This window comes from Haliotis cracherodii, unplaced genomic scaffold (assembly GCF_022045235.1).
Source record: "Haliotis cracherodii isolate W230 unplaced genomic scaffold, xgHalCrac1.p SCAF_2, whole genome shotgun sequence".
Lineage (NCBI taxonomy): Eukaryota > Metazoa > Mollusca > Gastropoda > Lepetellida > Haliotidae > Haliotis > Haliotis cracherodii.
This window is the reverse complement of record NW_027266275.1, coordinates 68,328,996-68,343,475: the sequence shown is the minus strand read 5'-3', so window position 1 is coordinate 68,343,475 and position 14,480 is coordinate 68,328,996. Positions and strand designations below refer to the sequence as shown.

The 14,480-nt window shown below is 40.4% G+C and overlaps 1 protein-coding gene across 1 annotated transcript; it reads right to left on the bottom strand.

Moving 5' to 3' along the window:
• Positions 1–1,623: 1,623 nt before the first annotated feature.
• LOC139468406 (alpha-2-macroglobulin receptor-associated protein-like) lies at positions 1,624–13,998 on the bottom strand. The gene is made up of 7 exons (XM_071250359.1): positions 13,791–13,998; positions 12,641–12,782; positions 11,010–11,168; positions 9,960–10,055; positions 7,207–7,430; positions 6,307–6,465; positions 1,624–4,756 (listed from the first exon to the last, which is right to left on the bottom strand). The coding sequence occupies exons 1-7, from the start codon at positions 13,950–13,952 to the stop codon at positions 4,688–4,690; spliced, it is 1,011 nt and encodes a 336-aa protein (XP_071106460.1). The 5' UTR covers positions 13,953–13,998; the 3' UTR covers positions 1,624–4,687.
• Between the last annotated feature and the right edge of the window lie 482 nt (positions 13,999–14,480).

Here is a 14,480-nt window from a genome sequence, read left to right as displayed (position 1 = left end):
CTCATGCGATTAAAATGCTTTTGTATTTTAGTATTTGAGGATAATCGCGAATGTCAGTGTAAATGTTATAAAGGACTATTCGGGAATGTCAGTATAAAAGCAATAAAGAACTTTTCGGGAATGTCAGCATAAATAATTTTCTGAATATTTTTACTTCCTCTGTGTGTGCGTGTGTGCGTGCGTGGGCAGGCGGGCGGGCGCTTGTACTAATCCGGACTTTATAGTGCTCCCCCATGGAGAGACCATGCCGCAATTTAACATGGATACCCTACTCAAACACAGCATTTACCGACTCCGGTCTGCCAGTCCTTGTTTCAGCACCCTGATGCCAAGTACCATCTTTTAACGTATTTTGGTACGATGAGACAACCGACTTTCCTTTCTCCGGGCAGAGTCTCTATCCACTTGACCACGGAGGCGGTCATTCATCAGAAGATGAAACCTTGATGTTACAGTGTGGGTACTGAGATGACACCAGTTGGGGGCGTCAGCTAGAATACCACGATCATTCTAACATTACTGTAGTCAGTCTCATCGACAAAAGCTCCTACCGACCTGAGCTTAGATGTACAGTTAAGTATCTGAGATTTCTATCTATTAACGAAAAAGGAAGTAGATCATGTTGCATATAAACATATCCCAATTCATTAAAATCAGATCTTAAATTAGTGCTCGCAACTGCTACTGCATTATGACGCCTTACTCTGTTTTAATGTATGTATGGAAAGGATAACTCCTGTTACAAACATGTTTAGTCCTAACTCACTGTACAGTGCTCATTGCTTTATATGAATCAGTTATTAAAATGGAAGTACCTTAACACAATTGTAATAAAACATGAATCTTTTGAGCTGTGTGTTTTCTTTATATTTTCTATACCAACAGAGAGTTGGGGGAGCCTTGTGGTTAAAGCGTTCACTCATCACGCCAAGGCCCGGGTTCGATTCCCCACATGCGTACAATGTGTGACAGATTCTGGTGTCCCCTGCTGTGATATTGCTGGATTATTATCAAAAGCCAGGTAAAACCCAACTCACTCTGTATCAACCTGTTTTCGATCATGGTACATGTGTTCTTTTCACTATACCAACACTGTCCCTTGTGAACTAAAGTATTTCTAAAATACATGAAAAAGAAATAAGTAACATCATTTTTCAGGTTTTATTTCAGGAACGTCATGCCTTGTCAAATATATGGAATGTAAGAAACCTACCTACATATTGCACGGAACAGTCTACACTACCACGCATACAAACTCATCAGCCTTAGCTAGATCATCATCATCATCATCATCATCATCATCATCATCATCTAGGCTGGACTAAATACGCGGAACACACTCCACTCTAAGCATTTCTCTCTCCAACAGCACCAATATTAACTTCCTATACACGTATATCCTCTAATAAGCACCCGAAGCATTTTCTTTGAACAAGATTCTAAACCTGGTTATTTAGAGACCTGAGTGCCCTTGTTCAAAACAACCTTAGCGCCTCGACTGTCGTAAGTCTGTGTTAAGGTATGGAAGTTACGATCACCTTAGCGCTGAGATCGCTTTGTACAACGGCTCCTTGGAACTTAATATTTCAACCACCCTGTTGCATGCGCTTTGGTCACGAATATATTTAAATCTTCTACCTGACACATTGTGCTGTACGCTGGTTCAACCCGCCGCTTGTTGGAGGGTGATGGAGGCCGAACCACCCGATCCCATTAGTCGCCTCTTACCACAAGCATGACCAGTTGGTGAGAACGATATATAGTGAAGCCCCATTTGTTTGGACATTGTTAATCTTGACACCCTGATTCTTGAGTGAGTGAGTGAGTTGGGTTAAAAGCCGCTTTAACAGTATTCCAGTTATATCACGGCGTGTCAGCTTAATGTTGGAGGAAAGCCCGAAGTGATGCAGGTCTCAGACGTTTACCACTTCGGTGAAACCCACGAGCACCCTATGGTGCTGACAAACCTAGAAACATAATCGGGGCTAACCGGGATCCGAACCCACAATCATAGATTTCTGGCGTAACCAAGGGACGCAGCTCTGCACAGCGAATCGCGGCGCCTTAGACGACTGGGCCACCCATGCCCCAGGGATAATGTAAGTGACAATGTCTAATTCTGAATAGATAATATAATCATGGTGTGTGTGTGTGTGTGTGTTCGTGCGTGCGTGCGCTCGCGCGCGAGAGAGAGATAGAATTACGGCTAGCTATTAATACAGATCATAGAGATCAATAATCGTTAACTAAATATTAATTAATTATCGATAAATATCGGAGAATTAACTTTGAGCAAATACATAAATTATCCGAAAGAAATCAACATATTTCACTCCCCTTGTGAGTGGTGGCACATTTATGCAGAGATAACTTTGTGCACATTTAAGATATAACAAGAACAGTTACTTTCCATCTTCAGCAATTGACATTATTGACACCAAGAAGCAAGTTTTGGTAAATCTGAAACTTATTTCATCACAATAGTTTATGTAAGATATGATCACTGACACAATGTTCACATCAATTAGCGTAAATATTTCTACCCATCCGCTATCTCTTTTGCCAACCCTAGTGCGCATGAGTGTATGTGTGAAGGTTCTGAAAACTTGGGGTGTGCACTATAAACATGAATCAGACATGCATACCATGAAACATGGTATTCCTTTTCAGCAGAATAAAAACATTTTTCAGATATCAATGGCTCCATCCCGTTATGTAACTATCTCTATTCTATTACATCAGTTTCGTGAAATGACATAATCATGACGACACTCTTGATTAATCATGTTAACAAGGTTAATATGTGATTTCATTCAGACACATGATTAAGTCTCACTGTGTCTATCACCATGACAAGTACACATCACACTTGAACATCACACTTAACTCACCTCCACATTCAACAACCTATGAGATGTACACCATCCTCATTGATTCCCATCTCATGTGTGTACACACAACACAAAACAATCTGTCAGTGTGCTTGCCCGACGACCCATGACAGCCAAGGACAGCCTCAGGCAAATCAACAGTGAACATTGTGAAGAATGCATAAATTAGGACTTAACAACCTGTCGGATTCTCGGCTAAGAAATCTCCCTAGCTAAGAAATGGCTATCTACTCAAACAAGCTTTGTTCTTGACAACAGGAGTTATATATATTGCATATATGACATAGCCACACACAACCACACTGACAGACACACATCAAAGGTTGTTGTGATCTATATACTCCTAGAGACAGTTACACAGCAGTGAAGTGGGGCTGTGTCATCATATATCACCACATGTGTAAATCCTTGTATAAATCAGTATAACGCCAAGCTATCGCTTGATGTAAGCCAAATATTTCTGCAAGCCAAATATTTCTGCTATCTATCTAAACAACAAAATGTTAAAGATTTTTAACTGAAATGTTGTACATGTATTTGAATATGGGGCGAGCTTGGTCCACACCGAGGACTATTTGAGCCCAACACTTATCATGCTTATGGTTATGCTGGTGAATAGTGAGGTGATATGAAGTATATTATTTGAAGAAGAGGGAATATCTGCCAGAAAATATTTCCAATATCAAGGAAAGAATATTAAAGAAAATGAACAATGACATAACATCTGCTATAAGATTAAATAAAGGTCCACGGGAACTGCCACTCATTTGGGTCAACTGAATTCCAGCTGAAGTCTATAAGCTGACAGGAGTTATCTCCCCCATGTCAAGACTTGGAAGCCTGTTGACTTGAAAAATAGGAGGTTTGTCATCAGCATCATTAAAAAAATGAGCAAAAGCTTAGAAATTAGTATGAAAGTAATCAGATGTTTTCACGTGAATGAGATCTAGTCTTTGATCATTTTAACAACTGTATGTATGGGTCTTAGGGTAAGGGAGTGAGTATGGTTTTGCGATGCTTTAAGCAATTTTCCAGCAACATCATGGTGGGGGACACCAGAAATGGGCTTCCCATGGGAATCGAACCTGGGTCTTTGGCGTGACGAGCGAAACGCTTTAACCACTAGGCTACCAGACCGCCCTTATATGGGTCTTAGGACAACAGTAAAGAGATAAGCAAAAAATGAGTCAAAAGATTTTTTCAAGAAGCATTTTCGAATATATGAATGTGTGCAAGTACTTGACCCAAGCTGATTTTCATGGGAGATGAAAATTAAAACAGTTCATAACATAGGATAAAAAAATTCGCTCGCTCATACTTATGACTTATATATCAGCCATATTTATCTATTTCATCTATAAAAGACTAGATTGCAGCTATTTGAACATGTCTGATTACTCTCAACCAATACTTCAAAGTTTTCAACAACTTTAAACATTTCAAGTCGGCCCCAAATGTCCCTTATCCAACCTTGTCATTTAACAAAATGACAAAATTGAATACTTCAATATCTGATAGCCGAAATTTAATTTGTCCTAAAATCAACTTTTATATGAAGATATGTATAAAAGTCAATCAGATCTACCAATCAACAATAGGAATTATACCTTGATGACCAAATAAGTTTGACAACACATAAAATTGAGAAGATTCTTACATCCGAGCTGTTTCTACCCTCCATGAACTAAATGCCTGTTATCATGGTTATCAACAAAAGACTTGAAGAAAGAGATTTCACATTCAGACCTACAGAACTATTCATAATATTGAAACTATGATTTCTTTACTTGGATTCACTATAACTCTGTATGTCGGGCAAAAGCTTTATCAACTTGTTTTTTCAAATCGGCATGGATTTTCTTCACCTGAAAATAAAAGTGATGAAAACGTCTTACAAACACAGTGGTAATCACAGTTTTTTCACAGCATAAGTGAGACAATGATATTGTTTCAAGTCTATCTAAAATTACGGTACATCTACAGAATATTGGCTACCATCCACCATGCTTCTTTGATGCCTCTAATATAGCAGCATGAGATAGAAAGCTTATTTTTTAAATAGGAAAATGAAGCACAAACTATGGAAATAAAATAACTGCTTGTTTGTTTAATATGATTAAACCTCAAAATTGAATATCAAGGCAATTCATAAACATCATAAAATCGGATATCAACATATGAATATTATTTGAAAATAGTGAGTGAGTGAGTGAGTTTATGCTTTACATCACATCGGCAATATTTCACATTTTCAGCCATATCGTGGCGATTTTGAAAATAGAAGTTCCATGATGGTGTGCAGTAAATCATCAGTGTTTCTACCTGGACACATTTCAACATTTTGTCAATAAATCTGCAATCTGGAAATGACATTTATGACAGCATTTCTTTCAAGGAGCTCGTGCATATTTTCTAACAATAAGATGGAAGGTATCTGGTTTTGCCTATGCTACCTAAAATTACAACTACTGATATGTCAATGCTGCAGCCAGTAAATTATCAAAACTGAGCAGGAAAACTAATGGTTGATAGCATCAGGTCACAATGACTGGAACAGCCAGACCTTGGAAACATCCCACCTGCACTCGCTGGCCCTTAAAAGCATCGTGTATAGGGCCCCTTATTTCACAAATGGTCTTAGCGCTAAGATGATCGTAACAACATACTTTAACATAAACTTACGATAATAACAGCACTGAGAGAGCTTTGTGGAATGTGACTCTGGAACCTATTCTACCAAGTATCTTCATGGGCTTGTCACATCACAATCTCATTAAAATCAGATCTTTGTTTAGCGGTAGCGACATCCCATCCCAGAACCACCTTGTGCAAACTTTGACCGACCAATGAAATGACCAATCAGAATGAATATTTTGACAAATTCTCGATTACAAATTTGAAACCTGAACAAAAGAACATTCTGGAATGGCTAATAGATGGTCTAGATTGTATGGATCCAGTGATTAAACCCGTAACTATCGTTCGGAATACCCTGTGTTAAAGTTTTCAAGGTTGGGTGATTAGAAATCACATTCTGACTGTCACTTTCATAATCTGGTAAGCGATGCTCTGATTGGTTGGATGAAAGGTCGTTCTGAAGTGACCCCTAATGGGATGTCCACAGATCTTTGTTTAGCGGTAGCGAGAACTCAGGTCTGATTTTAATGAGATTGGTCACATCACAAAACATGTAAAAGTTCCTGAGAAAACAGTCATTTATCAACTTAAGTATTATTACATTTTAGGACAAACATTCAACCACATGCAATTAATTTTGAATATTTTTGAAAACTTGTTGCTGAAACATTCTCACACCAAGGATAAAAACACCCCCCACAGTTCTCAGTATGTACCTGCCGGATGCCGCAGCAATGACAAGGATCGTTATGAGATGTTGTGTTCAACGAGGACCTACCTTTCTGCCATAGTCCTGAGCCTTCTCTTCCAACTTTTTATGTTTATCGGGATATTGCCCATCTTTTACCTCCCCACGCAGTTCATATTTTGACATCAATACTTGGTCTTTCATATATTCATGCTTGCTGATTCTATGTTCAAAATGTTTCAATTCACTCTGAAACAAAGAATTACAAGAAAAGATCAAGCCAAGCAGGTTATGAGGCCAAGCAGGCGATGAAGCCCTATACAATACTATACAATTAAAATACAGTCGGATCTGCCCAAAACAGAGTCGTGCTGATAAGGATTCTGGCGGATACCGACATTAATTTATCATAAAAAACTGGCTTCCACAGGATATATCAATTGGGAGACATCACTGCAATGAAATTGCATCACAAGCCTTTGCTGACCATTGTGACATCACCGGTTACCATGACATAACATGACTCTTATAATCTGTCCGATGTCCACAGGCAGTGAAGAAGTCTTGTCTTCTACAGTGTCATGATGTCTACAGTCATAGAGTTGGTGAAAATATTATTTCACATATGCTTAGAATGGAATTTATTACTTTAATAACCTTACTCAAAACAATACTGTTAATAAACCAATTAATTATCCAATAGGCGGTGCGGTAGTCTAGTGGTTAAAGTCTCCACTCATCATACAGAAGGCCTGGGTTCCATTCCCAACATGGGTACAATGTGTGAAGCCAATTTCTGGTGTTCCATGCTGTAATATTGCTAAAAACGGCACAAAACAATACTCACTCTCTCATATCATATGACACAATTTTTTATCCAATTCTTCAGATCAGATCAGTTTTATTTTCCTCTATTTTATTAACTAATATAACAACTGATTATCAAACTATACCAACAACATCCTCATTACCGTTGTGCTCATCCCTTACCTTGAAAGATGTGAGTTCGTCCTCAGACATGTTGGCTTTCTTGGCCACTGCCCAGAGCTGGTAGACCCGTGGGTCCTCAAACTCCAGATCCTTATTGGTGGACAAACTCTCCAGCTTTAAGTAGCCGTCCTTTATCTGCTTGTGTCTCATCTTCAGGTCCTTGTGTTTCTCTTTGGAGTCCAAGCCATCAGTCTTCACGCGCCCCAGGGTGTTGCTGTCTATGTCTGCAAGGGAGGGACATACAGGGAATCATGTGTCTGTGTGCATGAGGTGGAGAGGAACATACAGGGAATCATGTGTCTGTGTTCAGGCCAGGGAGGGACATACAGGGAATCATGTGTCTGTGTGCAGGCCAGGGAGGGACATACAGGGAATCATGTGTCTGTGTTCAGGACAGGGAGGGACATACAGGGAATCATGTGTCTGTGTGCATGAGGTGGAGAGGAACATACAGGGAATCATGTGTCTGTGTGCAGGTCAGGGAGGGACATACAGGGAATCATGTGTCTGTGTACATGAGGTGGAGAGGAACGTACAGGGAATCATGTGTCTGTGTGCAGGTCAGGGAGGGACATACAGGGAATCATGTGTCTGTGTACATGAGGTGGAGAGGAACGTACAGGGAATCATGTGTCTGTGTGCAGACCAGGGAGGGACATACATGGAATCATGTGTCTGTGTGCATGAGGTGGAGAGGAACATACAGGGAATCATGTGTCTGTGTTCAGGCCAGGGAGGGACATACAGGGAATCATGTGTCTGTGTGCATGAGGTGGAAAGGAACATACAGGGAATCATGTGTCTGTGTTCAGGCCAGGGAGTGACATACAGGGAATCATGTGTCTGTGTGCATGGCAGGGAATGCATATAGTTTATCATGTGTCTGTGTTCAGGCCAGGGAGGGACATACAGGGAATCATGTGTCTGTGTGCATGAGGTGGAAAGGAACATACAGGGAATCATGTGTCTGTGTTCAGGCCAGGGAGTGACATACAGGGAATCATGTGTCTGTGTGCAGGGCAGGGAATGCATATAGTTTATCATGTGTCTGTGTTCAGGCCAGGGAGGGACATACAGGGAATCATGTGTCTGTGTGCATGAGGTGGAGAGGAACATACAGGAAATCATGTGTATGTTCAGGCCAGGGAGGGACATACATGGAATCATGTGTCTGTGTGCATGAGGTGGAGAGGAACATACAGAGAATCATGTGTCTGTGTTCAGGCCAGGGAGTGACATACAGAGAATCATGTGTCTGTGTTCAGGCCAGGGAGGGACATACATGGAATCATGTGTCTGTGTGCATGAGGTGGAGAGGAACATACAGGGAATCATGTGTCTGTGTGCAGGTCAGGGAGGGACATACAGGGAATCATGTGTCTGTGTACATGAGGTGGAGAGGAACATACAGGGAATCATGTGTCTGTGTGCAGACCAGGGAGGGACATACAGGGAATCATGTGTCTGTGTGCAGGGCAGGGAATGCATATAGTTTATCATGTGTCTGTGTGCATGAGGTGGAGAGGTACACACACATCTTAATCTTCCTATTTGCAGAGAAGGAGACACTTGAGAATTAAATTTTATTTTCCTTTACGGAATTGTCTACCCAACATAATAATTTCCGTTTTGCCAAATTTACAATTCTTTCAACAAGTTCAACGAATAGGTTTCTTATGTTTGAATACTTGGTTGTTATTTTACGCCACAGTCAGAATTACTCACGCTGCATCAAGGCAGCCTGTACAGAGCCTAGTCTAGGTCACACAAACATGTGCTTGAGACAATGAGCCACATGCCATGCCATGGGGCTAGGCTCGCAAATAATCAAACAAGTCACCGAATCCAATGATCCGATCCAATTTTTGATGCGTATGATAGGAACTATTTCTATACCTGAACGGCCCTCAGCCATGACTCAGTCTTTTCATACATAAATCTGTATTACCAAGCATTGAAGCAACAAACATGAAAAACAAAGTAGTAAAAGAATACATGTTTATTCCCAATTGCTTTCGAATAGATTGTCCTCCTGAACTCATCCTTGTAACCATGGTAACCCTGATGGACCTGTTCTCACCCAGCGACCATGTGTAACCTCAAAATAGAAATGGGTAGTTCCAAAACAATGTTGACCCATTAATTTTCTTTTAAAGCAAGCTTCTGAACAGACAAGGTGTGACACCTTCGTTACAGTCTTTTTAATATCGCTGCCATCAGTGTGGGAGCGGCCATTACAAGAATCATGAAATTTGCCCTCTAACTTCAAATATTTTAATGTTTATACTTTTGTTTGTGTCTTTGGGAATGCCAACATACTAAAGTTTTGAAAAAGTATACAACTTACCATATTTCCCAGATGAATTTTAGTTTTTGTTAGTTTGATCAGATTGGTTTGAGATTGCAGACGAACATAAAATCAACCAACTTCCCCCTTACATTTTCACTATACCAATATTACATGATATGATATGATAGTTAAAAAGAACTAGAAATTCAAATTGACAAACAAAGAAAATTAGCTGTGGTAAGAGTATACGGCATCATGACAGTCATCACTTGTTTGTAAACATATCGGAGTTCAGGATTTCAACTCCAAGCATGGTTGTGGCCACCTATCACAGTGGAGAGGTTTCACTAGTGGCAGCAACAGTGTAGAGAGCTCTGCGAACGTGCTGTGAGGAGCTTGCTGAACAGAGAGGGAAGGGGAGTAACTCCTGCATGGAGTGTAATCAAGGGAGAGAAACACCTACCATCCACACCAGTCATTTCATCTCTCACTGAATTGTATTCATCGATCTTCATCTGTTGGTGCCAAAACTCCATCTTTAATTTGTCCAGCTCTTCATCTGAACAACAGTCATAAATCAGGGAAAACATGAACATATTTCCCAATGCAATATATAGGTAATACCTATGGAGGAAGCATGGTATACACATTCTAGTTGTTCTGCTGAGAATATTATATTATGACATGTATGTCATCTGTGTTTCATTAACATAATGAATATACTCTTACATTAAAATACTGCAAATACAATCTTGATGCATTTTGGAAGTATCTATTTAAAGAAGCAGACACAATAATGCTGAGCCACAAATCAGCTGAGATTGCAAATACTGCCTCTCACAAGCTGTATTAGACATGCGGTTTCACTGCCCACCACAGTCCATCCCTGCCCACCACAGTTCATCCCTGCCCACCACATTCTATCCCTGCCCACCACACTCTATCCCTGCCCACCACACTCTATCCCTGCCCATCACAGTCCATCCCTGCCCACCACAGTCCATCCCTGCCCACCACACTCTATCCCTGCCCCCCACAGTCCATCCCTGCCCAGCACAGTCCATCCCTCCCCACCACAGTCCATCCCTGCCCACCACACTCTATCCCTGCCCCCCACAGTCCATCCCTGCCCAGCACAGTCCATCCCTGCCCACCACAGTCCATCCCTGCCCACCACTCTATCCCTGACCCCCACAGTCCATCCCTGCCCACCACAGTCCATCCCTGCCCCCCACAGTCCATCCCTGCCCATCACAGTCCATCCCTGCCCATCACAGTCCATCCCTGCCCACCACAGTCCATCCCTGCCCACCACAGTCTCTCCCTGCTCACCACAGTCCATCCCCGCCCATCACAGTCTATCCCTGCCCACCACAGTCTATCCCTGCCCACCACAGTCCATCCCCGCCCACCACAGTCCATCCCTGCCCACCACAGTCTATCCCTGCCCACCACAGTCTATCCCTGCCCACCACAGTCTATCCCTGCCTACTACAATCTAGCACAGACATACCACTGAACCCGGACAGCAAGGCTTTCTTCCAGATCTTCTGCAGCTTCTTGTCACCCAACTCCATTGTCTTGTCTAAGTCACCCCCAGTGGGAATGTCATTGGACATCTCAGGATCAACATGCTTGAACTGCTCCAGCAAGCCATAATTCTTCACAATAGCTGTGGGAAGCAATGAGCACATTGTAGATACAATCTAAGATACTAACCAGCTCAGAGTGCATCAGCTTGCACTCAAACATAATCACTGCAGTTGTCATATCTGTTCTTAAATACCGTATTCGACGTAATAAGCGCCCTGCTATAATAAGCGCCCACAGCGATATTTGCTACTATATTGGCTCGTGAATAATCCCAATTAGCACCCCTTCCGATTGATCAATGTACACAAGACATTTATTCGCATATTATACTCACTCATGTGTTATATGCACCCTTCTGGAAAAATATATCTGTCGTATATAAACATTTCAGGCTGTAAGCATAAACCACGAAATTTATCTTTCAACTCTGTTTTTGTCCACCAAAACAATATTTTAAAAAGACCCCCCCTATCTCTATTTTTGAGAGCGCCCTGGGCGCTTATGTCGAATACGGTATCTTAAATTTACTTGAAACAACAAACAAAGGAGCCTATTGGGAGTGTGGCCACTTTCAGCTGTTTACACTGTAATTCTTTCAAAGGATGAGACTTCCAAGTCATAGTCACGGTAGTGCAAAAACAATCCATCAGTGCAACACATGATCAGTGACTGTGCATTTCCTGACATAAATATTAACGACAGCATACTTTATTGATTCATACATATACCTCATTTCTTGGCAAATCCAGCAGATTGTTAAGTCCAGACATATAATCAATATTACCTTTTCATATGTACACATACTACAGTGAACTACGGTATAACAAACTCAAAGAGACCACTTATTTTAGTTTGTTAGAAGCATTTCGACTGTGTCTACCGTGGTATCACTGAATTTTCTCACACTTGTCGTCGCATTTTATTGAGAGAGTATATCCACTAAAGACTATAGCCTAATCACTGTTTCTAGTAACCGACGGTGTAAATTAAGGACAAGGTGTCAGTTTTTAATCCAGTTAATTAAACACTTGCCCTCAATTGTTTACTGCCGCTTTGAACAGACATGTGCGGCTGCGGATGTTTTGATTGGCTGATGAGTGACGTGTGAGCCACTCAGAGATTAACAGTTCGTAACAAACATAAACACTATCGTTGACAGAGTAAACATGGGACCACAAAGTGTTTTAGCTATGTCCGTCATTTTGTTTAAACCTGTTTGTTATATCCCTAAATTGTATATGATAAAATATACGGCAATGGTCAAAGTGTTCGTCTAACATGCCGAAGGCCTGGGTTCAATTCCAACTTGGATACAATGTGTGAAGACCATTTCTGGTGTTCCCCACCATGATATTGCTAAAAGCGGTGTAAAATCTCACTCACTCACCCAAACATCATGTTAACTAACACATAGTCACAAAAACATTTTGAAGAACTAAAACGTAAATCTTAAACATGTTAAATGATGTGTTTATTTAAATATTTAACATGTTTAAGTTAACCTTGTGAAATCAGGCTGGCTTATTGTGGGCTAATGTCCTGAGTACTCACTCCTGAATCGGAGCCTGGTCTCCGCCTCCTTCATCCCATCCTTGTCCAGATCATCCAGCAGGTACTTCTTCAACTCCATCTCGTATTTGTCCTGGAGACGCAGATCTGCGTACATGTCAGCTAGACGGGGTCCCGACAGCCGCTAAAACAACATGGACGCTAATGAACTTAACTTGGTACTTATGTACTAAACTTGGTTCTAATGAACTAAGCTTGGTACTAATCATGCTAATGAACTAAACTTGGTTCTAATAAACTAAGCTTGGTTCTAATGAACTTAACTTGGTTCTAATGAACTAAGATTGGTTCTAATGAACTTAACTTGCTTCTAATGAACTAAACTTGGTTCTAATGAACTAAACTTGGTACCACTGAACATGAAGTAAGATGAATAGAGATTAGCGTCGCATAGTGACCTAAAAATGACCAGTCCCACCCAATTTTTGCCAGTCCCAACTTTGAACATATAAAAATCATATAAAATTTACCTGGTTTTAATTCTTTCAACTTCAATTTCAATGGAGTGTACTTTCATTGCTGACAATTTCAGAGACGTCATTCCTGAAGTAACTTATTTAGGGGCTCAACCCCCAAAAAGTATGAGAATCTGTACTTTACTAAGAAAGTGTTATCCCAAATAAATCATTTGTTACATTTGACCACTATCTAAATGGCATGGGCTGGTGTGGGCTGAATGTACACGGCATGGAATCGCTGAATGGTAAATTTGAATTACAAACGAGCACAATGAAACCCACAAGTATGTAATGTTTATTATTTCTTACACAGAACCTAAAATATATTCTTTACTGTACATGCTGCTTACTATAACTATATAGATCCATTCTGTGTAAAGTTACCAGTAAAACTGGGCAAAACAGACACTGAAATCCGACATCATCTAAGAAAGCCACAGGCCTAACCATGCAAACATCAAAAAAGTTATTATCTTTAAAAAGCACAGTGATGTCAAAGTCAATTTACTACTAGGTACATGTACATACTTGAGAAACATTTATATCTACTGCGTGTAACGTTGTACACTATAGTCTCTTATACTATATAGATAAGAACCAGAACTTGTAGAACAATCCATATCTTGGCAATGACCCGGACCTATGGGCCTCGAGCTTACATTTCCAACACTCACCTTCTTGGCCTTCTCCCAAAGTTGGTTAACTTTCATACTTTTGAACGGATTGTTCTCATCTTCGTGCCAATTCTTATTCACTTCCTTGGTATATTTATTGGCACATGTAATCGTATAAAGAGAAACCGCAAAAAGTGCGAGACAAGTCAACTGGTACGTCATCTCTCCCAATTTTCTCAACAAATAACGCACTCGACTTTATCAACAAAGGGAGACCACTCCAATATAGTTTGCCTATGTAGTTAAAAGACGAATCAAAATAAAAACGAATCAGACATAGTAGTGAAATCAGAGAAAACTTTCCACACAATTTTTCGGTTGGATTGACAATGAGAATCTGGATTTTACTCTCTTTCTCGTGCCGTTTGGAGAACCGAATAAAGATAGACACGTATTGCCATATAGGCTTATTTAGTGTAGTAGGTTTTATCAGAGATCATGTTTTATGATTGACATTTTATAAATATACTTTGTACAATTTAATACAAAATATATGTCGTTCAAGAAGTTATAATTCTGGAGTAAGAGATGTCAGTGAAACAAATGTGATAAATATGACCTAACATAAATCGTAATGAACTAAATTCGGTCCAATTTCAAAAACACATTTCACCCCGTCTCATCTTTGTACGCACTGAAAGGTTCACCTAGGTATTGGAGTAAGTCGGCAATTTTTCTTGAGAGAGCAAT

Bases quoted from the DNA above. Each gene is read 5' to 3' on its own strand.
- LOC139468406 (XM_071250359.1), bottom strand. From the start codon at position 13,952: ATGACGTACCAGTTGACTTGTCTCGCACTTTTTGCGGTTTCTCTTTAT. The intron at 10,056-11,009 runs GTATGTCTGTGC...ACTGTTGTTCAG, and splicing joins CTTGCTGTCCGGGTTCAGTG to ATGAAGAGCTGGACAAATTA. The intron at 7,431-9,959 runs GTAGGTGTTTCT...CCTCCCTTGCAG, and splicing joins TGAAATGACTGGTGTGGATG to ACATAGACAGCAACACCCTG.